The sequence below is a fragment of the Amblyraja radiata genome, chromosome 13, assembly GCF_010909765.2.
Source record: "Amblyraja radiata isolate CabotCenter1 chromosome 13, sAmbRad1.1.pri, whole genome shotgun sequence".
Lineage (NCBI taxonomy): Eukaryota > Metazoa > Chordata > Chondrichthyes > Rajiformes > Rajidae > Amblyraja > Amblyraja radiata.
This window is the reverse complement of record NC_045968.1, coordinates 49,512,168-49,539,917: the sequence shown is the minus strand read 5'-3', so window position 1 is coordinate 49,539,917 and position 27,750 is coordinate 49,512,168. Positions and strand designations below refer to the sequence as shown.

Here is a 27,750-nt window from a genome sequence, read left to right as displayed (position 1 = left end):
AACCCAACCCTAGATTCACAAGGCAACTGCCCTGTAGACTTCGATGTTACTTGGATCATTGATTAATAAAATCTAGATTTCTATTCTCAAGTCTTTCTTTATGTGAGAAGTGCAGTTTACCAAGTGTGATGCATTCAGGTGTGATTAGTGGACAGTTTGTATAACAAATAATTTTTGCAATTACAACTCTAACAATATTAATGCTAGAAAATGGGACAGATGGCACTTTGTGTGAATACTAAATAATGCTGTGGAGATTATACAATGCCCTCCATAATGTTTGGGACAAAGACCCATCATTTATTTATTTCCCTCTGTACTCCACAATTTGAGATTTGTAATAGAAAAAATCAGATGTGGCTAAAGTGCACATTGTCAGATTTTAATAAAGGCCATTTTTATACATTTTGGTTTCACCATGTAGAAATTACAGCAGTGTTTATACATAGTCCCCCCATTTCAGGGCACCATAATGTTTGGGACACAGCATTGTCACGTAAATGAAAGTAAGCATGTTTAGTATTTTGTTGCATACAATGACTGCTTGAAGTCTGCAATTCATGGACATCACCAGTTGCTTGGTGTCTTCTCTGGTGATGCTCTGCCAGGCCTGTATTGCAGCCATCTTTAGCTTATGCTTGTTTTGGGGGCTAGTCCCCTTCAGTTTTCTCTCCAGCATACAATTGGGTTCAGATCAGGTGATTGACGTCCACTCAAGAATTGACCTTTTTTAGCTTTGAAAAACTCCTTTGTTGCTTTAGCAGTATGTTTGGGATCATTGTCTTGCTGTGGAGTGAACCGCCGGCCAATGAGTTTTGAGGCATTTGTTTGAACTTGAGCAGATAGGATGTGTCTATGCACTTCAGAATTCATTATGCTACTACCATCAGCAGTTGTATCATCAATGAAGTAAGTGAGCCAGTACCTTCAGCAGCCATACATGCCCAGGCCATAACACCCCCACCACTGTGTTTCACAGATAAGGTGGTATGCTTTGGATCTTGGGCAGTTCCTTCTCTCCTCCATCCATTGCTCTTGCCATCACTCTGATATAAGTTCATCTTCGTCTCATCTGTCCACAAGACCTTTTCCAGAACTGTGGTTGCTCTTTTAAGTACTTCTTGGCAAACAGTAACCTGCCCATCCTATTTTTGCAGCTAACCAATGGTTTGCATCTTGCAGTGTAGCCTCTGTATTTCTGTTCATGAAGTCTTCTGCGGACAGTGGTCATTGACACATCCACACCTGACTCCTCAAGAGTGTTTCAGATCTGTCGGGGATTTTTCTTTATTATAGAGAGAATTCTTCAGTCATCAGCTGTGGAGGTCTTCCTTGGCCTGCCAGTCCCTTCATGATTAGTAAGCTCACCAGTGCTCTCTTTCTTCTTAATGATGTTCCCAACTTGATTTTGGTAAGCATAAGTTTGGGCTGATGTCTCTAACAGTTTTATTCTTGTTTCTCAGTCTCATAATGGCTTATTTGACTTTCGTTGGCACAACTTTGGTCCTCATGTTGATAAACAGCAATAAAAGTTTCCAGTTGTGACGGAAAGACTGGAGGAAAGACTAGGTGCTGAGAGCTCTCTTATACCTGCATTAAGGAGGCAATTAAAAACACCTGAGCAATTACAAGTGAAGCCATGTGTCCCAAACATTATGGCGCCCGGAAATGGGGGGACTATGTATAAACACAGCTGTAATTTCAACATGGTGAAACCAAAATGTGTAAAAACGGCCTTTATTAAAATCTGACAATGTGCACTTTAACCACATGTGAATTTTATTCTATTACAATTCTCAAATTGTGGCGTACAGAGGCAAATAAATAACTGATGTGTCCCAAACATTATAGAGGGCACTGTAGCTGATATTTTGTGTTCCAGAGCAGACTGTTTACATTATACTCAGATTGTAAATTATGGTCTTTGGGAAGAGATGTAACAGTTATAGAGATCATTTAAATTTTTATCTCTATTTTATTAATTACTAATTGGAGATTCCCCTCAAATTTCAGCAATTCCATCGCCCGTGTTGTTGCTGCTTCTACTCATTTCAATGTTGCACAGTTTGTGTGTGTAAGTTGCCTGCCTTGACCTGCCACCATGACCAAATCAGATGCACAGATGAGACGTCCTTGTTGAACCGAACTGCTCAAGGAGAGGAACTGGAAAACAGAAAATACTCTGCATCAGACAGAATTTAAACTGCTACAGCGCTGCAAAAAAATGGATGCTAAAATAATAAAAGGACAGTAGTTTTTCTGAGTTTACTGATGTTGCAACAGCCACAGAGCAGCCGATTTAAGAGAAACTTGTAAATTTAAGCATGTTATTTTGTTTTTGCAAGGTACAGTAAAGTGATCTGGGTTGATTTGTGAGTGTTGAGACAGAAGGTCATTGTTTGTTGTAACTTATTAGTTGCACATTTTGTTCTTTGTACCTGTTGGCAGTGTTTCTGTAAAAGGAAATACAACAGCAGTAGGTACATTCCTCATTATTGCTGTAGAAGTAATACTTTTATACTGTTTACATTTAATGGAACTACTTATGGATCAAAATAATTTATATAAAATGCTTTCAATGTAGCTAAGCTCTTCAGCATTTATTGTAAAGTCTGTTCGAAATTTTTCTGCTTGCGTTAACGATCACTTCAGTGACTTCTCGGTATGTATGCAGCTGTTTGTGCTAAACAATGATGCCAAGTTAAACTAATCTCTTCTGTCCGCATGTGATCCATATCCAAGTACCTATCGGAAAACCTCTTTAATGCACCTATTGTATATACCTCTGCTACCACTGAATAAATAGGTTTAAGGTCAACCCTACCTCCCCACCCAAAAGTAGTTTGAGTCATTGTGTTTGCTGCTCTTCTAAACACTCTAACCTTCTCTCACAGGATTAGTTGGGAGGGGTGGGTCTGTGGGCGGTGGGGAGATAACCCCTCGTTACCAGGATGTGTAGGAAAGACCTGCAGACGCTGGTTTACACGGTAGACACAAAATACTGAAGTAACTCAGCGGGTCAGGCAGCATCTCTGGAGAGGAATGGGTGACGTGCCTGACGAAGGATCTCGACCTGAAACGTCACCCATTCCTTCTCTCCAGAGATGCTGCCTGACTCCAGCACTTTGTGCCTCTCCCAAGGTCAGTCCTGTCCAGCGGTTGGGGGATGGGAGGGAAGGAGAATGATCCTGTCTTCATGGTTGGGCTCCTGACCCAGGACGGATGCAGGGGAGGGATCCTGTGCCTGGGAAGGAACAGGATCCGTTCAGCGGAGGGACAATATCCTGTCCTGAAAGGGAGGGGGGGGAGATAGAATCCTGCCCTCAGAGGCTGGTGGGAGATGGGTAGTGGTGCTTTATGGTCAAATGTGCAACTGCACAGTGAAATTCCTTCTTTGCATACACTTCAGTAAAGTATTGCCATACCCGAGCACAATCCCCGATTAGAAAATGTGCATAAACATCCAGAGACTGCATGCAAGAGGCGCCACATTTTGCTACCATTCCAAAGTCCAGTCCGATCCGTGCCCTGGGCCCGATCCAGGTGAGCATCAGGTTGCTGCATGACGTCGTCATCGAGTGAACCAATGTCACCTCTCTTTACCCTTCCACCTTTGTGTCCTGGGGGCACCTCCCGCAGCCGGCCCTGAGGGCGGGGTAAGGCAAGAACCCTGGTTATATGGTTTTTGGCGGTCTCGAAAAATGGGTAGTTAATATAGTGAAAAGGTGCAGGATGAAGTGGAAAATTAGCACATATGCAGCAGGATAAATATATTCCTATGGTGCCATAAAATTCCATGAACAATAAATTCAGCTGTTCTATTAAAAGCCATCATTTTCCAAATGAACTGCAGGTTCATCTTTAACTCAAGGAGGTAAATCCAAAGAAATGCCTGAGGTAGGCAATGATTATATTGCCAGGGAATCCTGTACAGAGAGGCTTGGACATATCTAAGAACAACGGGAAGGGAGTTTATACGATCTTCTGTGAATTTATTTAGTGATGCTGAAGTTAGAAGCCACATTACTATGTATGTAACTCCAGTGCTTTTTTTGTGGACAAAAATATGCAGGTACGCATATCAATTAAAAATTAAGCGAAGATTATCAACAATTTTTTGCCATCAATATATCCCTTCTTCTGTTTTGATTTTTGTTTTCACCAATCAACATCTACTAATAAAACATCAACTAATAAAAATGCATAAAAATCAAATTAAAATTCTAAACATTTGAGAATCTAGTTTAACTTTGTAGAGGTGCTGCTGTGCCGGATGGCATGCATCGTCACAGAAAACGCACTGTTTGATGTGCTATCAACAACTATGCTTCAGTTTCATCAGTGCCCAATAACAATTTTAACATTCATACTACCTTTCTGTGACTAATGACTGAAAATATTTATTTCTCACCAGTTTGCTCCACAGGGTCTCAAAGTGTATACAGCATTTAACAACTATTAGATTGATGTAAAGACCATGCCAAGGTATAACAGACTTTCTAAATAGTGGTGCATAATCAAACCTACCACAATGTTAATATTTGATAGTAAATTGGTATTTTATTTCAAGCAACCATCTATATTACTAAATCTCTGATCTTGACCGCTTTTGGCCCCCTGTGCTGCGATTTCCGACAGAACGCCGCCAACTACGGCCATCATTTTTGGCCACCTTGCTCAGAGCCCCGCTCCGCCTTACGGGTGCAGAGGATTTTTCCCATCGATGACAAATCAGAGAGATATTAATGGGTTTTTTAAAATCACCATTCTCTCTGCTGCCCTTGCTGGAGGGAGGGGGAGGGACTATAAAACCAGGGAGTGGTGTGCCTCATTCACTCTCTGCAAGATGGATGAAGCCAAGGGTCACGTCTCTGAGCTCTGAATAACACTGAACAAATGTCTACACAACTGTGAGTACCCTTAATGTGGTTTGAACATGAAAATATGGTTTGTATGAAGTAAAAAGGCACTGCCTGTAAATGGTTGTTTGGGTGCTTTGGCTTGAAGTTGAAAGGTGTTACTTACTGTAAATGGTGGCTAGGGTGCTTTGACTTGAAGTTGAAAGGCACTACTTACTGCAAATGGTGGCTTGGGTGTTTTGCTTGAAGTTGAAAGGCACTACTTACTGCACTTGGTGGCTTGGGTGCTTTGGCTTGAATTTGAAAGGCACCACTTACTGCACTTGGTGGCTTTGGCTTGAATTTGAAAGGCACCACTTACTGCACTTGGTGGCTTTGGCTTGAAGTTGAAAGGCACTACTTACTGCAAATGGTGGCGGGTGATTTGGCTTGAAGTTGAAAGGCATTTCTTACTGCAAATGGTGGCTTGGGTGCTTTGGCTTGAAGTTGAAAGGCACTACTTACTGCAAATGGTGGCTTGGGTGCTTTGGCTTGAAGTTGAAATGCACTATTTACTGCAAATGGTGGCTTGGGAGCTTTGGTTTAAAGTTGAAAGGCACTACTTACCGCAAATGGTGGCTTGGGTGTTTTGCTTGAAGTTGAAAGGCACTACTTACTGCAAATGGTGGCTTGGGTGCTTTGGCTTGAAGTTGAAATGCACTATTTACTGCAAATGGCGGCTTGAGTGCTTTGGCTTGAAGTTAAAAGGCACTACTGCAAATGCATTTCCTGTTTGCACTGTATATTGATTTTAGATAAAACGCTACACTTACGGCTGTGATTTTTGGCCATCTTACTCAGTCCCTCCTCCGCTGAGCAGGTGCAGAGAATTCTTCCCATCAATGAAAAATAAAAGTGTTATTAGTGTTTAAAAAATGTTGAGAATCTCTCTCCTGTCAATCACACCCTGAAAGCCACACTTTTTTCCGGTGGGAGGGGTTATAAAACCCGGAAGTGTGGGTGTGGCTCAGTCTCTGCATGATGGGGGAGGGAGAGGTCATGACTCTGTCTGAGAGCTGTGAATCAACTGAATGTCTACTGAACTGTGAGTTTGGTGTTTTGTGTGGGTTTATGGTGGTTTCACCCTGCATGAAATGGTATGAAGCTGCATTTGAATTTGATGGCCTTGGACCCTGCTTGAAGTGGAATAAAACTGCACTGAATTTGGTGGCCTTGCACCCTGCTCATAGTGGTAAGAAACTGCACTTGAATTTGGTGGCCTTGCACCCTGCTTGAAATGGTAGGAACATGGATTTGAATTTGGTGGACTTGCACCCTGCTTGAAATGGAATTTCAAGGAGTAGTTATGAGTCAACTGCCAGCCCACCAGCCGTGAGTGAGCTGCCAGCAGATCAGGCTTGAGGGACTGAGCTGCCACCCCAAGAACCCATACCAGCACTCCAGAAAGCCCCCCCACTGGCCACCAATATTGGAATTGGTGGAGAGGTGGAATATTGCGTTGGGGGACCAGCCCTCCGATGTGAACATGGGACCCAACGGGTCCCACTTAATCTAGTGTTTATTAATTTCTTCTCATGTTCAGCAATCTTTCATGTAAATTGTTAATTCCTACCATTTACGGGGTGGACAGTACAATCATAGAGGGCATATGACTTCCCCTCTCACTGTCCATTGTGTGGTAAACTCGGGGCTGAGAAGGTAAATCAAGTCACTTATTTCAGAATTAATTTAGCGTTTAATTTAGCATTGCAATGTACATATTTTTGTCTAAACTTTGTTTTTTAATTATTCAAAACAATTAAAAAGCATGTAAATGTCCCAATGTAACTCATGTCCAAAGGGCCGGAGGTTCTGCAGAACATTTCCCAAGGCCTGTTCACTGCTCCGGCCTCACTGGACATCTCCCACGGGCGGGAGATCGGTTTGACTGCATCTCAGCTTTCGGTGGACTGAATTCAGCTCGATTTGGCCTAATGTTTAAATGTCACCAACTCACTGGCACAACTACATTTTGAATCACTTGGTATAACCTTAATCATGCTATTTGTAAAAGAGATTCCATCTGCTTTGAATGAAAAAACCTCATCAAGAATGAGATTTAACTTTAATGAAATCATATATTTGTCAATACTTTGTTTAACCACCAGATACAAGAATACAATTAATCAAATAGAGAGAGTTTCCCAATGGTTCAATGTGTAACTTCATGAGAATCCCTGGTCTGCTTCAACTACATGGATAGTACATGATAAAATCCTACAGTGCTGCTGTGGAATTTAAATTTATTAAAATAATTCTGGAATAAAAATAATCAATTATGACAACCTTAAAACTATTGGCTTGTCATAAAACTTCTTTACTGATACTCTTAAGGTTGTCCTTAAGGTTGGTAGTCCTTGCCTCATTTGGTTTATGTCAGACTAGACCAGGATAAAATGTAATAAGGAACTGCAGATGCTGGTTTATACCAAAGATAAGACACAAAATACTTAAGTAACTCAGGGGGTCGGGCAACATTTCTGCAGAAAATGGATAGATGATCTGCCGGGCCAGGATCCAGAGCATGTAGTTTACATTTAATTATCCTCATATGGCCGAGCGTCTCATTCATTTCAAGGACAATTAACGATGGGCATTATATGCTGACTGATATAAATGAACAAGAACTATTCATCTTGAAATGACTGCAGTGTATATGCATCACACACGCTTCATTCCACCAACCTAGTCTTTTACATTTTCATCTAATTGATTTATAAAAGTACCAGCCTATTTTTAAAATTTTATTTTTAATCTTTTCATCGGATACAATTAAAGACTTGCTAAAGACCCGGAGGTGCTCACAGGTCTTTTTTTTTCTTGTTCCATCAAATATGCATCATTGTTCTTCACCTTCCCCACCTAACCCTGGTTATACAAGTCTGGGTCTAGACTCGAAATGTCCTCCAGAGATACTGCCTAACCACATATGCCTAATATACCAACTTGGTCAGCATAGACGAGGTGAGCCAAAGGCGAGTCTTCTGTATGTACAGTTCCTTGACTGTCACTTATCACGTATTCATTCATAAACCTCTTGCAACAAATGGTATTGATTAGCTATTAAGAATATTAAGATTCATAACTTTCCAAATCATAAACAGGGCACATGGACATGATAAGATCCAGCACTGACCCTGAGATTCCCTACCCAGAGCCAAATGAAGCAGTATAATAATCCCTCGGTGATGAATTTAAGGTCTAGGAAACTACCTTTTGATTATTTCTCCACCATTATATACTGCAGTACCACACACCTATCAATGACCTGGATGGAAAGCAAAGTGATCTCCAAGATCACTTATGCAGTATCCAAGTTAGCTCACCTTCTGATTTTCTTGCTGTTTATAGCATCATCTTACCTTGAAGGTCTGTGAAAGGTAATCTTTCCAAGAAAAGCCATGGGCCTTGCTTGGTTTTGACTAAAGATCTGGTGCAACATTTTTCTTTAACTTAACGTTAAGCTAGATTTCTTTGATTTTCCATGATTATCTTCATCCGGAGTAATAAAAAATCTCACAAAATAATAAATTGTACATTAAATTTTATTAGCTGTTCCCCTCATTTGACAATGGAACGGATATAGATGAGTCTGTACAAACTGCAGCACCAGAGGTCATGTGTACTGAACTGCTTGTAATATTATTCCTATATAAAACATGTCATCTCCAAATAACTAGCAAAGGTCAGGTACCAGGCAGTTAATCTAATAATGTCGTGATAGAGCTTTATTTGAGAACATACCTTATAATTGCTAAATTAAATTCTCTCAAAACAAAACATGTAAATGTCTGATTGAAAGCTACAGTGGAAGATATGACATATTTGCAATTCCCACATAGAAACGTACAGAAAATGTAAAAATTCATTTAAAGTTGCCTTTAATGTTTTGAAAACATGCACATCTCTGAAGAATCTCACACAGAACTTCCAGGAGTGGGGTGGGGGCAGAAGAGAACTGGCTCTTTTGATTATTTCCTGCACCTTTTCTTAAAATACCATTTCTCCCCACCACCACCACCACATTATTCCCCGTGTAATCCACAATAGTTAAAGATGGGAAAACTAATTCACACCTACTTGGAAAATAAAGAAAACATTCATGGAGGAAATGGTTAGAAGCAAAGAAAATATATATTCCTGGTATGTTATATAGTGTATTTTGTTAAAAGTATGCTTAATATAGTTGATAATTTATATCAAAATACATAGTTACTGAGGATTAATTATTATATATCTTAAAATCTCAAATCTTACAGCCCGTTACAAACAGTCATGATTAGATTTCAGCTCTGTTCCTCAGTCAGTTCCTTATTCGTTTTCACTGCATTGCCCAGAACATCCCTATTCAAAAAGTCCTATTGAAAATCAAGTCAGTTATCAATTAAAATAGTCACTATATTCACCGGCTTCTCTTTGCTCCCCTCCCACCCTAAATAATCAAATTCATAAAAGTAGATTCTCTGCAAAATTGTAAGTAATGTTCGCAGTATCATAGGAACGCATTCTAATCGGCATTCAATATAAACATATATCGTGCATTTTCACTGGCAAAAGGAAAATAAAACTAAAAGCATGGTCTATTATAGAACCTCTGTAAAGTGAATAAAAATTCCTTTGCACATGAAAGACTAATGTGGATTTATAGTTTGTTCAATGTATGCAGGACTCAATTAACCAGCACTGAAAGGAAGAAGTAAAAGACCTCCCAATAGCCTGGGCAGGTAATGAAGGAGACTATAAACAATAAAGCCGCCAGGATTTCCACTGCCAAACCATGCTTCCAAAATTCACCGTGCAAAAAGCTGCTTAGAATTATTATTTTCCAAATCCAATGCTACACATGAAGATTACTTTCCCTTTGTTTATTTTTAAAAGAAAAATATATATAAAGCTTTTTCTGAAAATTGCTGAAGATTTGTTGCCCTTAAACATTAAGGAACTGTACCATAGAATCTCCCTTCATCAACTAGTCTGGCCATGCCCCTTCATGTAAATAAAACAATGGTGGTAACTTTAATCGAGTATCACGTACAAGCAATTTTCACAAAAACAAAAGAGATGTGAATGCCCCCATTTGAAAGACAAATCACTTTTCATGACACACAAAGAGAGAGATCTGTGATCACAGGAATGAATGAATCCTGCAGAAGGGGTCCAGAGCCATCACACACAATGGACAATGTTTATGACATGACTTCACAGTTTCTCCTTGGTTGGGACCCAGATGTGAGGCCCGGACTGCTCTTCAATAATCTGTATCACCTGGGTGTAAATCTCCTCCAACACATTTCCCTGCACAATACCTGACAAAAGCAAAGACAGGAATTAATATTCTACAAAGTCACACTTGTTCTATTTCTTTATTCTTTTAACAAAGATAAATTTAAACAGTGGAATTTTGAATTAAAAATGCTGGAATATTTTTAAGACAATTAGCCGCTATGAAGGAAATCAAGAGGGATTCTGATAATGGGCATATTGTCCATACTTTATACGAGAGTCATAGAGATACATCATGGAAACAGGCCAGTGATTAACCCAGTCCACGTCAGACTCTGCAACCATCTGCTTATACAAATCCTACATTAATCCAATCTTGTCCCACATTCTCATCAACTCCCAATTTCTATTACTCAGCTACACAAGTGTAGTACACTAGAGGAATTTACAGAGGCCAATTAACCTACCAATCTGCACGTCTTCAAGTTATGGGAAGAAACCTTTGTGGACACTGGGAGAACTTGCAAACTCCACGCAGATAGCACCCGAGATCAAGAATAAACATGGTTCTCTGATACTGCACATCAGCAGCTCTACCAGCTGCACAATGTGCTGCCTTACTATAAGCTTTCTTTATAAACGCTGACTGACTGACTTGAGTTTTTAGTGTTTCATATTTTTTTTCACAAGAGCAAATGAATGCTCAAAATACATTGCTCAGAGCACTGTATTTTGTTCTTGGCACCACACTGCCAAAATTACACCTAGATTCTTGGGGTTCAATTCTGAGGAGAGATTATATAAAGCCAGGGACCCGGGTTAGATTCTGACTGCGGGTGCTGTCTGTACGGAGATTGTATGTTCTCCCCATGACTGCGTGGTTTTTCTCCGCTTGCTACGGTTTTCTCCCACATCCCAAAGACGTACACATTTGTAGGTTAATTGGCTGCGGTAAAATTGTAAATTGTCCTTAGTGTGTAGGATAGTGTAAGTGTGCAGGGATCGCTGGTCGGGGCAGATCAGCAGTGGGCCGAAGGGCCTATTTTCGTGCTGTATCTCTAAACTAAATAAAATTTGATTGAAGTTTATGGTCTTAAGGAAAAACTAAGAATCAGCAGAGAGAAAATCAAGCATCTCTGAAGTTGCTTCAAGGGCCATATTTAAAGTCAGATTGTACCTATTACTTGGCATTCAGCTTGTCACTGACTTCTGCAGGCTCTTAAACCAAACACAAGCCAGGGGTCAAATGTCGGTGCATCTGACCTCTCACTCCACAACTGAACTGATCACCTAGTCCAGTAACAGAGCAAAGATACGATGTGGAGTGGCTGAATGCACTTCACATCTATCTCCTCAGCTCTACATGAAGAGCACCACCACCCCTTTCATTTGAATGTTGTTGCTGAGCTTGAACAGAAATCTAAGCGCAGGTATGTGGTTTGTTTTATCTTTACTTGACTTTAACGTAATCTTTTTAATTTCTAATACGTTAGTGTTTTTCAATAAATTTCTTTCCCAATAACTTTTCATTATTCAAATGGCTTTAAATGCAGTAAGCTTAAGGGCTGTAGGATTCTCCACCACAGATCCTGTCCTGAAGATGTCTCTTAAGGATCAGTTGGGTCTCCATATTAGAATCAAATTTGTGTGGACGGATGGACATCATATTTGAAGAGCGGATCGACTCCTGAATTATCTGGTGAACAATCTCACTAAACCGCAGAACAGATCCAAGGGAATACTTCCTTTCCTTTGCAGCAATGGGGCTTTTTGCCTCTAGTAGCTTGGCACACATCCAATTCAACCAGAAATGATGAGAGGCACCTCTTTACTGACAGGTCCTACAATCAGTGCAACATCAAACTGGAATATTTCTTAAAACAAGGATTGCAAAATAAAACAAGTCAAAGGTGTTCTTATAATATAGGTTGTGAGGAACTTCATATTTTATGTGTCTAACAGAGGGCCAACTATAATATAACAGAGCCTAATCTGGGCTGATTTTAATCAAGCTCTCTCATCAACTCACTCATGAAGCATCCTGAGTTTCTACTCAAAAGCTGTAATAACTATGACCGTGGAAGCTCACTTTTATTTAATAAGCAACAGAATACTAACTTGTGAAATGTTCTGTAAATTCCAGTTCAAGTTTTATGGCTCTGTCAAACGTTTTCCTTGCTTGATCCGCTGTTAGACGCTTATTCATTTCCCTGAAGTGGAAAACACACATTTTTAAAATTCAGTCCCTGTACAAGTAGGCGAGTCAGATCAGAAAGAATTGCAACACATCAGGAATTAAACACAAATGCTACAAAGCACTCCAATTGGCCATTTATTGAAATGTCAAGCTGCAGTACATCTTCCCTTTTCCTTCTTTGATCCCCAAAATATCACTTGGTATTAAAACCGGTTTATTCAAAACCAAGAGATACGAATTATATATTATCACTTTAATTCAGGCCAAATCTAGCTGATGTTGGAGCACAGAGCTGTTTGGCTCCACCAACAGGATGTCATGGCATTGCAGCAATCAGAGCGATTTCTAGTCTAATTTTCCTCTACACAATCTGCAAAACCTTCTTTCTCTTATCTCCAACTACCCCACAACTGCTAATATTCACACAGCACTCAGGAAGAACAACATATCTGACGATTGCTGCTTCTATTCACCCGGTAGAGTGCTCATTCCATTAAAATATTCCGACGCACTCTTAGTTGACATGCGACCTGATAAGGCATAGCCAAGTGGGGCTTAAAGATGAAGGTGAGAATGCAAGTGCAGTTCTTTTACCTCCTCTGATCTGTGGAATTACTGCCTAGATCTACAGGTAAGTTAATGTTCCCTTCTTGCCAACAGAGCCTAGCAGAAGCTCTGGCTTAGGGTGGGTGTGGGAGCATTCATGCTATGCCTGTTCCCACCTATACTATGCATAGTCTTTCCTGTGACTGGTTAGCACGCAACAAAAGCTTTTCACTGTACCTCTGTACAGGTGACAATAAACTAAACTAAAAACGAAACTACGACCCCTCAAATGATGCCATGAACAAACTTGCACAAACAATTACAGAAAACTGGGAACATCCCTTGCCCTCTCTTAAAGGGGATGCAGCTGGTATAAATATCCTTCTTTGTGCAATCAAATACCACTTTCCCGCTTTCCCAAAGCATAGAAGCACGTTCTGGCCAGTTGGGATCAAACAGCATCGGCTAACTGTTTTAGAACTCACATCTTCAGCTTCTGCCCTTAAAGGTACTAAGTGTCATGCTTGAAGGTGGGACCCCTGATAACGAAACCAACTACTACACAACACCCATCTCAACCTTAACTACCAGACACTAATGGAGATTTTGTGTACGCAGAGGATAATGCCATCCATGAGCAAATTCCAGGTGAATAAAGTGGGCCAATTTAATAGCAAAAGCAGAGCTCCTTTATGGTTTCAATTTAAGTACAGGTGCTTCCCGATTTACAATGGTTCGACTTGAGATATTTCGACTACGATCGGCAAATGCTCGGCAACGGCAGAGAGCCGCACGTCACTTCGGTCACGTGATCGCAATGTATTAATTGCATTTTCGACTTGCTATATTTTTGGTTTACAATGTGTTTATCGGAACGTAACCCCATCGTAGGTCGAGGAGCAGCTGTAGGTGTCAATAAATTTGAATTCTATTATAAGTAAAGCAACACTAACCAAAAGATGGACCCACAATACAATGAGGCGTTCATTTGGACGTGGTCACACAGAGAAGCAAAGAGACTGTGCACTATGCATCACAGAACGTAGCCCACAACTGGATTCAAGGTTGGATATTCAATGATAAGAGTAAGTCCACTCGCTGGAGTATTGTAGTGGTTGGAATGGCCTGTCTTACCTGTAAGAAGAGAAAAATCCCCTCCCAAAGCAAACTCTGAAAACCTTAGTTAAGGTCTGCACTCTGCACTTACATGATGTTTTCAACTGATTTTGGTTTGATGAAGATAGCAATCGGGTGCAGCTGGGCTATTTGAAGTCTCTTAATAGCATTTCCTGACACATCCAGTATACAGTGTTTACCCTAAAGTGGAATACATTAAGAGGTTCACTGTCTGGATTATTTATGAAATTCAATTCACAGTAAAAAGATATTTCTTTTTTTCTAAATGCTATGTTTCTGTCTTCTAATTTGTTTATATCAATGGGGTCTTTGGTCTTTTTTTAAACTTTAATTTAGCTAAAAGTATACAATTAGAATGAATATCACATTGTCAGCAATTACAAATAAAAGCGATCAACTTGTTAGACGAGCAAGGAAAGGATACAACTTAGCTGGTAAACATGGTTTTCCATGTTGTGAACATGTATGATTAGAAATATTTTCGACATTTTGTTCTAGTTATCTTTAAAGGCAATGAATATAAAATATAACAATAATATGTTGACACTACCAGGAGACATCAGAGTTGAGCTGAATATAAAGCTTTTATTAACTACTTGTTGTAAAATGAGACCAACCTTGATTTAAACACTCAACAGTTTTATGTTAAAAGATGTGCTTATGGATATGCTACCTTTTCTGCCACTTCTCTCACAGACTGCACACTGGTTCCATACAGATGATTGTTGTACTGTCCGGCTTCAATAAATTTGTGATCTTGAATGTCTTTTTCCATTTGTTCTCTAGATGTGACAAAGTGGTAGTCTCGTCCATCAACTTCATAATCCCGCTTTGGTCTAGTTGTGTCTACACAAGTGAAACATTGCCGTTACACACTTTCTTTCTTCTACTTGAATTGAATCAAAAATTTAAAATATTCCAGACGTGGAAATTTTGAACCCAGTGTCAGAATCAGCTCCTCACATCAGAAACAGAAGTGAAAATATACAGGAGAAAGCTCACCTGAAGTCAGAATTAGCCTGAGCCACACTTGCGATTTAATACCCAACACTGAATTACAAACATTTCTGAACTATTGATTTACATCCACATCCCGCAGGCAGAGAAAACATAACAGTAACCAGGTTGGGCTGGATGAAACTAGAAGTGGAATAGCTGTAATTGGAAATATATTAACCACCTATTGAGTTAATATGTTATGGGTCTGAAATATGCATATTATGTAGACCATCACCAGTGATGTCTTTGATTTCTGTATAGTTGCATCAAAACTAAAAACCATTTTGATTTAAGCGATGATCCACCATCATCACTAATCTCTCAGGACAACTATTTTTGTGCAATAAATGTTGGCCTGCGATAGGAACTATGCCATAATTAGCAATTAAATAACACAACATGCTGGTGAAACAATGGATCGAGCAGTATCTGTGTGGGGAGAAAGGCAATTGTCGAGGTTTTGTGTCGAGACCCTGTATCAAGACTGGGATGATGTCTAAAGAGAGCCCGTATATAAAGAGGCAGGGTCTTGACCCAAAATGTTAACAATTCCTTTCCTCTCACAAATGCGGCTTAACCCGCTGAATTCCTCCAGCAGTTTCATTTTACTCCAAATTCCAGCTCTTGTGGATCTACTGTTGGACATCAGTTATTTAGATCATTGCACAGCATGGCATAATAACAGACCCTTCAGCCCACAGTGACCATGTAAAATATGATAGACACAAAATACTGGAGTAACTCAGCGGGACAGGCGGCATCATTGGATAGAAGGAATGGGTGACTTTTCAGCTCGACACCCTTCTTCAGACATCAGAAATATGATATCTATTTAACCTAATAGCATTTGGTCCATATCTCTCCATCTTTTGCCTGTTCATGTGCATGCTTAAAATACCTCTTAAATGTTGTTATTGCATCTGCTTTCACCAGCATGTTTCAGGCACCTTCGACACTCTGTAAAAAAACGCCTCACAAACCTACTTTAAATGTTACCCCTCTCAACTTAAATCTATGTCCTCACATTTCCATCCTGAGAAAAAAAGATTCTGATTAGCAACTCTAGACAACCTTCTTCATTATTCACAACTCCACCAATTTTTGTGTCATCTGCAAACCTACTAGTCAGCCCACCAACATTTTCATCTATATCACTGGTCACAGACCTCCAGTCTGAATAAAACCCCTTTAACACTACCTTAATGAATCCAATCTGCCAGGTTGCCATGGATCCCATGTGCTTTAATCTTCTCCATCAGGCTACCATAAGCAACCTTGTTGAATTCATTACTGAAGTCCACGTGGACAACATCCACTGTTCTACCCTCATCCATCATCTTTGTCACCTCCTCAAAAACATCAATCTAGTTTGCAAGATATGACCTCCTATGCACAAAGCAATGCTGTTTTTCTAACAGGTCCATGCTTTTCCAGATCTGTGTAAATTCTATCCAATAATTTCGCTGACGCTGGTGTAAGACTCACCAGGCTATAATTTACTGGTTGTCCCAACTGCCCGTCTTGAACAATGGAACAACTTGATGATCCCGTCAACAGGAGCAGTGAGGTGTTTGCAGTGCTCGGACCACCCTGATGGTCATCTTAATCAGTACCTGCAGAGATTTTTTGCTTTTCAACCTCAAGAACCAGGACTACTTGGGTGAGTATTATCAGCAGATAGATGAGCATAAGCACTCTGTATTCCTGCATCGGAAGCTTCAGTATGCCTCTGGGAGTGGGGCAGGGAAGAGGAACCTGCTCCCAAGGCATCTGAAGGCCAAGATCTAACTGAAACCCTTGATATAAAGAACTGATGGTGGGTGGAAAAAGCACAGGTCTAGCAACTCATGTTAACCGTGACAACGTTTGATGGTGTCAAGGTCATCTATGTCCAAATACACAAGACCCTATGCCACAGAATGCCAGGCGTGGACACATGTGGACAACAGCCATTGTAAGGAACAACTTAACTGACAAAATACTTACGTGGAACACATGATCCAAACTTGTCTGGAAACTCTGAGATCAGATCATCGTTAATTCGATCCTTCATGGGTCCGAGGATGATAACTGGTCGAGAGTATCGGACTGTGCAACAAAAATACAAACTCAGTTGGGCAGATTTAGACGGGTTGCTACATGTGCATTTCTACAGCAGTAACTACTGGTTTGTCAGATCAGTTTGAAGGTGCATAGTTTAACAACACTCCCTTCTCTCCTGCTAGTTATTAAGATGACTTTAGTTTTGAATGGAAAATAATTAATTGTTGTACATTATCAGACCTTTTGTTATCTATCCCCATAGATCTCTGACTCTGGTTATGGGGGAGTTAAACCAACTCCTATCAGCATGGCAGACACCCTTTCCCCATTAATGCTGAACTAACTTTTAATTATAGCCTGCTTCAAAGTACATTAGAAAGGGAGGAGAGTGCAGAATTGGGAGATGAGTAAAGGAGGCAATGATGAGTATAAAGTGGAAAGCTTTGAAAAGTGTAAGAAGAAACTTGAAGAGATCTGGGGAAAGATCCCAGGGTAATGTTTGAAATATGTTCCAGTCCTGGAAATCTACAGGGGTAAACCTTACAAAATGAGGAGAAAATGTATCCACACTCAGAAATGAGGGAATCCACTTGAATAGAGTACTGGTGAAAACCGAAAGGATGGAATAAAATTACAGTGAAAAGAATGACTGTGAGGACAACATATTGGGGAAATGGAATGGGGGTTGGAAAGGGAAAGTAATTGAATAGGATATGGCAAGGATGTAGACTGAAGGATTTATTTGAGAAATGCAGAGCTTGGGAGACTGAAAAGGAGGGGATTGGAGAACATTACGTCAAAGTAACAAGGATTTTCCCGAGAATGGTGGTGAAGGATGGCTGTAAATGTAGAGATAGAGCACAGTAGACTCAATAATGAACTAGATATAGAATTTGAAGTTAGTCTAGGTTAACTAGACTAGTTTCGTTTAGATAACCCCAACATTTGCATACGATGAATCATGAATTGAAGAGAAGTTAACAGAGGAGTGATTCGCTGCCTTAGATTGGAGGAAATATTGATCGAGCAGAACCAAAAAAATGTCTAGTTTGTCTCCATATAAAGCACATGGCAAGTTTGAAACTCCTGCTTTAGCTTGCTGTCAATGCAAACCACCATGACCAAAAACTGCTGCCAATATGCTGTTCAACAGTGGGGCAAGAGTTTATATTGCAGTTCTTCATAACATAAGCCATAAGTTTGGAGCAGGACAGATGTAATTTGAACTTGGCCTAGCATTCCGCTTCCCTGTCAATAACTAATACTATGGTGGATCACAGCCTTCACACCATCTGCGTTAGTTAGATGTGGTGGATAGAAAGATGGGGTGTGGGGAAAATTGACGTTTTGGGCTGAAGAGAATATAATTTTAAAAAATTCATAAAAGAGGGACAAGATTTGTTCAATTTTTTACTGGGCCGTTGCACCCATGTGCCAGTTCCTACTTACCCTCCTGTTGGCCAACTGGTTCGTAGGAGAGGACGTAATCTTCCTGGCCACCTGTCCCAAAAGACAATATGTAGATGCACAATTTTACTGTACAAAATCATGTTACAAAAACACAAGTCTATCAAAAGTATGAGACAAATATTGAAGCTGAAGCAGGAGGTTGGGGAAAAGAGGCAGGAGGGAAGATCAGCAGAGCATTCTCCTTCACAGATGTAAGGTTTGATGTTAGAACCTGATGTTTCTAATCTGAGTCTTAAATGCTGTCATACACAGCATGAACAATTCTATTTATGTTAAAAACAAGAAAATGCTGTAAATACTCAGCAAGTATATTGCTGGGCCTGTTACATACTCAGCCATCAACATTTAAAATTGTAAAAGCAATGTTGAAGTTCATGAATACTATAGTGTTTTGTTTTTTTTAAGTTCAATTTTTAAAAAAAGTATCTGCACTGTATTATAAGTTTTATAAAGGACAACTTTCAAAAATATGCAATCTGCATTAAAATTGAAAACGTTTGCAGTCACAAATATGACTAATATGCAGTTTTAGAGTAATTGGATGTATAAAATTAACATTCACTAGCAATCTGTCCTATGAAACATGAATCCAGGACTTGAGATTGCAGGAACAGGAAATGGCTTAATATATTGAAAAACAAATTGCTCTTCTGAAATCCAGGTTTCTGATCCAAGGAACTGATTCAACCCTCTAGGTTTAACTTTCAAGTGATTAATATTGATTACATTAAATAATTACATTGAATACATGAAGAAATATGGCCTATAAATCTACTAATAACTTTAGTGACAGAATGGTGGTGAATGTCCTTTATTAGTTAGCTTGGAGAATGTTTTATCCAAGTAGAATGTCAAATTGAATATGATTAGATTCAAAAGGTAATTCAAAATTGCAAAGCCTGTTACATGTTCCTTGAAAAATTAGTGACATTAATTGTATGCAAGGAAAGCAGAATTAAGCTTGTGGTGAAGCACAGACACGGAAGTCTAAATGGTTTACTCCCCTATATTTCTGACATTGTAACAACACTGAAAGGCACAAAAGTATAATTTAAATGCATTGGAAAATTATTCATGCCACAGTACTGGGCAGTTGCACATCAGCAACATTAATGACTGTCAGACACTTAAAGCAAGTCCTTGCTCAGAATGGATGCTTATTGCAATTCAAATGAACACTTCAACTGCCACTAAACACCCAACTCCTCCTAACCTAGAGTAATTTTCATTAAAAAGGAACACATTTTCATTTTAAACTCAAACGATAATATTAGATATTAGTTATCAGGTGAAATGTACATCTGGGATATATTATTTTTACATTATCGTGATTATCTGATCTGATTATACTTTACAAAGATTAATATAAATGGTCATCTTTGAGTTGACAGTTTACTCTAATTATATAGCTGATGGAGAACAGAGTGATCACAATTTAAGGTGTGCAAGGCCAAACCCTGTTTAGATGCAAGTAGATTTTTCATTTCTAAGAGTGGCGGACCTTTGGAAAAGGCCATCGGCTTTTGTAACGGATGCCAATTATCTGAACCCCTTCAAGAGAACATTCAAACCCTTTTTTGAATGAGATGCAAGTTACTTCTGACAAAATGTAGAAACTTCAGAATTATCAGGGCTAATATGGCTTCCTCACGCAAGAGGAATTTTTACTTGTTTTCTCCCCCCTCTCCCACGGTGAAACATCGTTTCATCATAATGCCCCAAGAGACCCCTTCCAAAATTTGCCTGTTCTTTTACTTGGCCAGCTCAAAGCGCTTGGCAGGATAAAGTGTCTAAACAAGAAAAAAAGACATCATAATTTACCTGAAGAAATTTCGTTTTAGGAAGAGGTCCATCTGTCATGACAGTTTTTGTATGTTCACTTCACATTTAGGTGACCATCTTAAAATGGCAGGTGAAGAGCTTTAGCAGTTATATATTCAATTAAAGTAGTACATTCACAATCTTTCATAAAAGATTTAGGAATAAGCAAATAATTACTTTTCCAAAAGCAAGAGAGATTGTAACTAATTGTAGTTACTCCAGATTGATCTCCTGGTTGTGACGTGTTAATGTCTATATTGCAGCTGTCATAAAGTATAGATTGTGTTCGCCGATTAATGTTAGACTGAATGAGACAAGCATGTTCAGTGCCACTTCCACTAAAACAACACTGACAAGATGAAGTATCTCTGTGCATGTTTCATTATTACACCTTTTATTGAAATGGATGCATTAGGATCAATGCATTGATCAGGATCAGGATCAATACATTGTGCAAAAGATCAGAGGAGGGGGAAAACAAAAAAAAAGATTGATTTGTGTGGTGGGAGAGGTGCGGGGGGGGGGGGGGGGGGGTGGGGGGAAGCTTTATCTACAGGTTCATGTGATATAAAATAATTCAGAAATAATTAGGTTCAGAAATAATTAGAAATCAGAAATAATTAGTAGGTTCAGAAATAATTAACCAGGTGAATGTACGACTTTAAATGCTTTCAAGCAGAAGAGGAATTGTGAACAATTGATTATACAGACAGAGGTATTGGCCAAAAGTGAAGCATCTCATGCAGTTTTATGCACTTTTTGACAATGAATCTATGGAGAGTTGGAAACTCATGCAAACACAGGACTGATGAGAAACAATGCAACTTGAGATACATAGACAGAAGGGGTTGACATTAACCTCTTGTTTCACCATACTCATCTGTAATCATTATTTCTGTCATGAACAGAGGAAGGCAGAAGGAAAAAGGGGAGAAGTAAAATTTGCAAAATAACAATTTGAAAAGTATTAAGAAGATTCCGTTGATTCCATTAACCAATCTGTGCAGCACATCGCACAGAACTAGATCAGTGATAACAACATCAGTGTTGGCTGCCCTTTCTTCAATGTCTCTACACATTTAATAATAACTGTGCTCCATAAAAGATGAATAAAAAGTAATAATTCATATATGTCTAGTACCTGACAGCGAATGCCAATTGCTCAAGACACATTACAAAGTATATAACCTAGCTGGCATTCCATGGTTGAAAGAAATCACGCTGACTGGTGAAACCAGAATTCAAATATCAAGTAGTTATGCATGCATCAACTTAACTTATTTTCCCAGTGGGCTAGGTAGTATCTTTTCAATAAAACTTGGTTCCAATTTAAATTGATGTCAGTGCACGAAGTACCTTGAAGATGAGTTTTTAATTAAATTTAAACAGATATAAACAGATATCGTGCCATCTTTGATTTGTGTCTAGTACCCTGCGAATTTTGTCCTATCTGGTTTTATTAATCATGTTTTACAAGTCAATGTGCTTTCAATGAGATAACCTTCAAATGCATTGATTCTAATCCCTCTGAAAGGGTGGCCCATAAGGAAATACAACCTCATTTGGCTCTGATGTAGCTAAGCAGATGCTCATTAATTCACTGGATTACTTTAACCTGCACTGATATTCACATTTTGTCAGTAATATGTTTGTTCCTTCAACATCACCTAATCTCTCTGATTCAACCAGCCACACCTTATCAATACTATTTCTAAAGCAGACCTAAGGTTTGACATGATTTTTTTCCTAAGTTTCAGGAATGATGTGCTATGCAATTTCGTTCTATGATAATTTTGTATTCAAACCACTCTACATTCTTTCTTAGCACCAGGATACTGAATAATGACCTACATTCTTGATCTTTCCAGGATATTTAACACAATCAAGTGGTCAGTGAAGGGGTGGAGGACATAATAAAAATAAACTTGGCCAAGGAAAGAAAACCAAAGCTATGCAAATCTTAATCTGTACCAGTAAAGAATCTGTACCAGAAAAGTGTAAGAGGAACTGCAGATGCTGGTTTAAACCAAAGATAGACACAAAAAGCTGGAGTAGCTCAACGGGACAGGCAGCATCTCTGGAGAGAGGGAATGGGTGATGTTTCAGGTCGAGACTTCAAGGGTCTCGACCCAAAACGTCACCCATTTCTTCTCTTCAGAGATGCTGCCTGTCCCGTTGAGCTATTCCAGCATTTTGTGTCTATCTTCTGTACCAGAAAAGAACTTCTCCAGCTGGAAAACTTCTACATTGAACAAGACAGCAATAATTATTTTTTTAGCAATACAATTTTTTGGTCGACCAACTCTATCACAAGTCAATTTAAGTTTAAAAAAAATGATTAAAGAACCTCAAATATAGGCAAATAACTGCAGACCAACCTGGGTGAAAAAGACACACCCTAAAATATATGAACATAAACCTTTTAAAATATTACCAAAGGATGACAAGCCACTCTGAACAGAACTTACAGAGATTGTAAACAAATATAGTGGCAAAAAACACTTCAATTCTTATGTGCTTTATTGATGCTTCCAAAGCCTTTGATCGTGTTAATCATAGAAAGTTGTTAGTTAAATTGAGTCAAAGAGGGGTGTCTAAATACATTGTGAGAATTCTGGCTCACTGGTATGCCCACCAGGCTATGCAATAAAATGGGGCAATAGGGTCTCAGCCCCATTTGGGGTTAGCAATGGTGTTAGACAAGGGGAAATTTTGTCCCCAGTCCTTATTAATCTTTATATTAATGATCTGTTCAAGTTGAAAGCCTTTAATACTGGGTGCATGATTGGTAATATTTTAGTGAACCATATTCTGTATGCAGATGATCTTGTGGTCTTTAATGCATCTAGCGCTGGTCTTCAGCAGCTCTTTACTATATGTTCTGTGTATGATGTGGAACATGATATTAAATATAATGCTTGTATGAGTGCTGTTATGATCTGTAGAACCAAAGAGGATAAATGTCTAAAATTTCATGATTTAAAATTGTCTGACAATAATCTTAGTGTCTGTAATAAGGTAAAATATCTTGGGCATTTTATAACAGAACAAATGACAGATGATGAGGATATTGATAGGCAACGAGATATGCTGTATGTACAGGCGAATATTCTCTTGCGTAAATTTGGTGCGTGTACAGTTATGGTGAAGATGTCTCTGTTTAGAGCATATTGCACACCACTCTATACTACGCACCTGTGGTCAAACTACGGAAAGACAAATTTGCAGAAACTAAAGGTGGCCTATAATGATGCCATGAGAAGACTGCTAAGGAAACCTAGATGGTGTAGTGATAGTAACATGTTTGTGGCTGCAGGAATCAGTACTTCAGAAGCCATCCTAAGAAATCACATGTATAAATTCATTTGCAGGATAAATGACTCTAAAAATGTAATTATTGTGGCCATGTCAAACATAAGGTTTAGCACTACACGCTACAAATCCCAGTTGTGGAGACACTGGTATCGCTGTCTCGTTATGTAGGACACTGATCTGGATTTTCTGGATTTTAAATCATGTTTTGTGTTTTTGTATATAATTTATGATGGCTTTTATAAGTGATATACTAAAATTGTATATGTATTTTATGGTGTTTTTATATGCAATGTATTTTGTGTAATGTTGTCCCTTGTCTGGACCTCGAGTCCAAAATAAAGTTTAATAATTTTTTATTTTTTTTAAATTACATAACTCATATGCAACTGAAACACAGGCAATGACATGTATGAGAATGAGAATGACAGGAATATGAGAATGTAGCATCATTACTTACAAAGAGGAGAATGTGGTAGATGGAACTTATTAATGCTACGTGGGCAGGTTGAAGTACTAGCTCCAACATTTCCTCCCTAAATCTATTCACAATGTTATTTCTTTTTTTAGGACACTCCTCAAAATCACTGCGAATGTTGCCGAATATAGCATGGAATCAAATGTTGTTTGTTTATACTCCGGTGAAACATTTTGGAACATTACTGGCGTCATAATCTTCGCAAAATCAAAGTTGCTATTTATAATAGGCTAATGCATATCCTTAACTGTAAAAAATAAAACACCGCTTCAAGATGGAATTCAGTTAATTTCCCCCAAGAGAGAGAAATTGTATTTCCGAGCATGAAATGGCCTTAATTTTTAGTCTTAGTTCAGCAAGCTGAACTTGCCTAAATAGTATGTTTTATCACCAACTCAGATGCTGCATGGTAATATACAAAAGCCATATATGAATCACTTTTTTTATTTGCTAGGTTATAAAACATGCAGCTTATTAGGCAGTGCCACTGAAAGCACTGCCAAGGATTAGGAACGAAAGGGTGAAAACACACAGCAAACAAGAAAAAAACTTACGGTAACTACTTTCACTATCACTGGCATTAGAGGTTACATGCTCTGAAATCATAATAAAGGAAATATGAGCAACATATTCAAATGTAACAATGCAATACAAATTAAGGTTGGCAGAAATTTGCATTTCAAAAATGCAGATCATAACATGGAATTGTGAAATGCATTAACAATTTCATTGGATGATGATGTAATTACTGTGAACTGGAAAAATTGACCTCAAGTCTAAAGTCAAACGTAACAAAATATTTAACCCAAACCTAAAACCTTTAAACCACTGGGTATTAAACTGAACATTCTAAAGAGGGCAGAGTAACGGTCCCACACAAATATACAATGTCATCTGAGCAGGAGCATTGCCATTATTCAATCAAGCCAGTCAATACCACCAAGCTACTCAAGAACACCGCTTAACCCAGCTTAAAGAGAAGATGCACCAAAGAGGCATCACACCATTTGCATTGTAATACTGTTCAATTGTTGTGGAAGGAAGGCAGACAATTGGGAAATTACAATGGCTACCAATGAATATTTTGGAGAAAAATCCTTAAGGTGCAATCATTTGAATGACCTTGTGTTGAATGACAATGGTGCAATATTGAGCCTTACCATTTAACATTCTCTGAAATACATACTAATAATTTCAGATTTAATAATGCCAAGCACATTTTAGACCATAAATAACATATTTATACATATTAGTTGTTTATTACAATAAAAATTAATTGGCTGTGAAACTGGGTCTATGACACACAACATTTCTGTCAGTCTTTACATTTGGGACTAGCTGTATGATTTTAGGAGCTAACCCATGTAAAACATGTGGTCAATGCTCACGCAGTCTGCTTGGAGTTAATCTGAGGATATTGATCAAACAGAGGTGAGCAGAACTTCATTTACAAAAATAATAGTTAAATATCCAAATTATTTCATTTTAAACATTTCATTTATCACCAAGATCTCACAAAATTGTTATGCCCATTTTCCATGATGTATTACTGATCCATAATGTACCAATGCTCCATGGAACGCAGCCTATCTTCGAGATATTTGTGCAAATTTACAAAAGGAATCTGATTAAAACCTTGAATGACACCGATATTCTGACCATCAAAACGAATTGAACATAGTCTGAGTGGGACAAATGGTAATGTTAGTGATAGCAGTTTTCAATGCCACAATGTAGTTTGTGTAGGAAATAGACAAGGTGGGTACTGGAACTCAACCCATTTAAGTCATTGTTAAGTGACCAAATTATGCATTTACCAATTTTGAATTTATTTTATATTGTGTACATGTTGATGAAGAGCATAGATTTTACCCTTATTAAAAACTAAATGTCAACACTGTGCTCAAAATTGTTGAAAATAGAGAAAAAAACATGTTCCGTCCTTTATTATTGACAACTTTAAGTACAAAGCAACATCTGGATTGTTAACTAATTTGGAAGTGCACCATTGCAGGGGAATGGGAAAATTATCAGTGAAATGCCTTGAGTGAGGTTGATAACAGGAGCCGGGGCAATTGTCAGAACGTCAACATTCTCTGCTTTTCTACCAGGAATTGTAACTTTTGGTGGAAAGAAAACATCACATCGATTTTCAATAATCATGACAGAAATGAGTGCTTGACTTCAGATTTTACCACTCTAAGGGCTGGTCACAAAATGTTTTAATTAACTTTTCCGTTTACGTATCAACAAACCCAGACCTGAAATATCTACAACATCTTAACCCAGAGTCAAAATTCTATGACCACTTCGTAACCCAGACCCGAAATCCCAGCGGTATGAACATTGACTTCTCTAACTTCAAATAGCCCTTGCTTTCCTTCCCTCTCCACCCCCCCCTCCCAGTTCTCCCACCAGTCTTACTGTCTCAGACTACATTGCATCTCTGTCCCGCCCACTCCCCTGATATCAATCTGAAGAAGGGTCTCGACCCGAAATGTCACCCATTCCTTCTCTCCAGAGATGCTGCCTATACCGCTGAGTTACTCCAGCATTTTATGTCTACCTTCAAGTATTTAACCATCTGAATATACTCCATACTGGGAAGCAAAGTGTTTATCAGCTGCACATGTTATTGAGAATAATGATCGGTAGCTTCCCACAGTAACACATGAGTATTACGTCATCAATAAATGGTTAGGATTCTAATCTACACAGGGGGCAGATATGTTGCATAGAGATTAATCCAATTTTAACTTCAATTTCATAATTTTTAAAGATTTACCTACTTTGAGAAATAAACCACAATTTTGTAAATCTGACGCTTCAAATATTTCCCATTACTTGCCTAATATTCATTTCAAAATTCACTTCATTTTATGGAGACATAACTTGCCTCGCTGAGTTCCTCCAACAGTTTCCTCCCTTCAGCCTTGACTGGAAAAACGATCTTAAAATACACCCCACTTTTCTCTTAAAGTTTATGCTTAAAATATTGTTACTTCTGAGGGCAAAGGGGCATTCCACATTATATTTTGTGAAACATTTCACCAGCAAAGTTGTAATTACAGTAGGTAATCTGAGATGATCAGTATGATCATTGAGAAATTGTTGAATCTGTTGAGTATGGTATCTGGCTGACAGGGACTATATTTCAGGCATTCCTTTCAAACTCACCAGGGCCCGGTTTCCTTTGCTCCCTTTAAACTTACTTGGTTCTTTTCCCCATATATCCTTGAAACTCACTGGAGCCCCTCTTCCTGCGCTCCTTGTCAACTGACCAGTTTTGCCTGAAAACGTATTATACTATTGTGTAATAAGTGAAAAAAAGGGATTAAAAGCATTTTGATGTATTAAATGGAAATAACACTCACCAGAAAATCTGCTCGTCTGGCATCAACATTCTGAACTTTTTTGCAGTTGTACAGAGTTCTAGTGAGACCACACCTGGAGTATTGTGTGCAGTTTTGATCCCCTAATTTGAGGAAGGACATTCTTGCTATTGAGGGAGTGCAGCGTAGGTTTACAAAGTTAATTCCCGGGATGGTGGGACTGTCCTATGCTGAGAGAATGGAGCAGCTGGGCTTGTATACTCTGGAGTTTAGAAGGATGAGAGGGGATCTTAT

The 27,750-nt window shown here is 38.8% G+C and overlaps 2 protein-coding genes across 20 annotated transcripts in view; one reads left to right on the top strand and one right to left on the bottom strand.

Moving 5' to 3' along the window:
- meltf (melanotransferrin) overlaps window positions 1-4,106 on the top strand; it is a 66,719-nt gene extending 62,613 nt beyond the window's left edge. Inside the window, exon 16 of one of the 2 annotated variants that reach the window (XM_033032048.1) lies at window positions 2,014-4,106. In XM_033032048.1, coding sequence (XP_032887939.1) covers window positions 2,014-2,078 — 65 coding nt within the window. In that variant the 3' untranslated portion in view covers window positions 2,079-4,106. The remainder of the gene's footprint in view (window positions 1-2,013) is intronic. The other variant, XM_033032049.1, reaches the window with a different exon arrangement.
- A 4,319-nt stretch (window positions 4,107-8,425) lies between these two features.
- The window catches only part of dlg1 (discs large MAGUK scaffold protein 1), a 356,942-nt gene continuing 337,617 nt past the window's right edge, over window positions 8,426-27,750 (bottom strand). For 8 of the 18 annotated variants that reach the window (XM_033032028.1, XM_033032032.1, XM_033032029.1 and 5 more), the window contains 8 exons: window positions 24,679-24,720; window positions 21,194-21,229; window positions 18,493-18,543; window positions 16,987-17,088; window positions 14,675-14,847; window positions 14,072-14,181; window positions 12,240-12,331; window positions 8,426-10,204 (listed from right to left, as the gene is read on the bottom strand). In XM_033032028.1, coding sequence (XP_032887919.1) covers window positions 10,098-10,204; window positions 12,240-12,331; window positions 14,072-14,181; window positions 14,675-14,847; window positions 16,987-17,088; window positions 18,493-18,543; window positions 21,194-21,229; window positions 24,679-24,720 — 713 coding nt within the window. In that variant the 3' untranslated portion in view covers window positions 8,426-10,097. The remainder of the gene's footprint in view (window positions 10,205-12,239; window positions 12,332-14,071; window positions 14,182-14,674; window positions 14,848-16,986; window positions 17,089-18,492; window positions 18,544-21,193; window positions 21,230-24,678; window positions 24,721-27,750) is intronic. The other 10 variants (XM_033032030.1, XM_033032031.1, XM_033032039.1 and 7 more) reach the window with 2 other exon arrangements.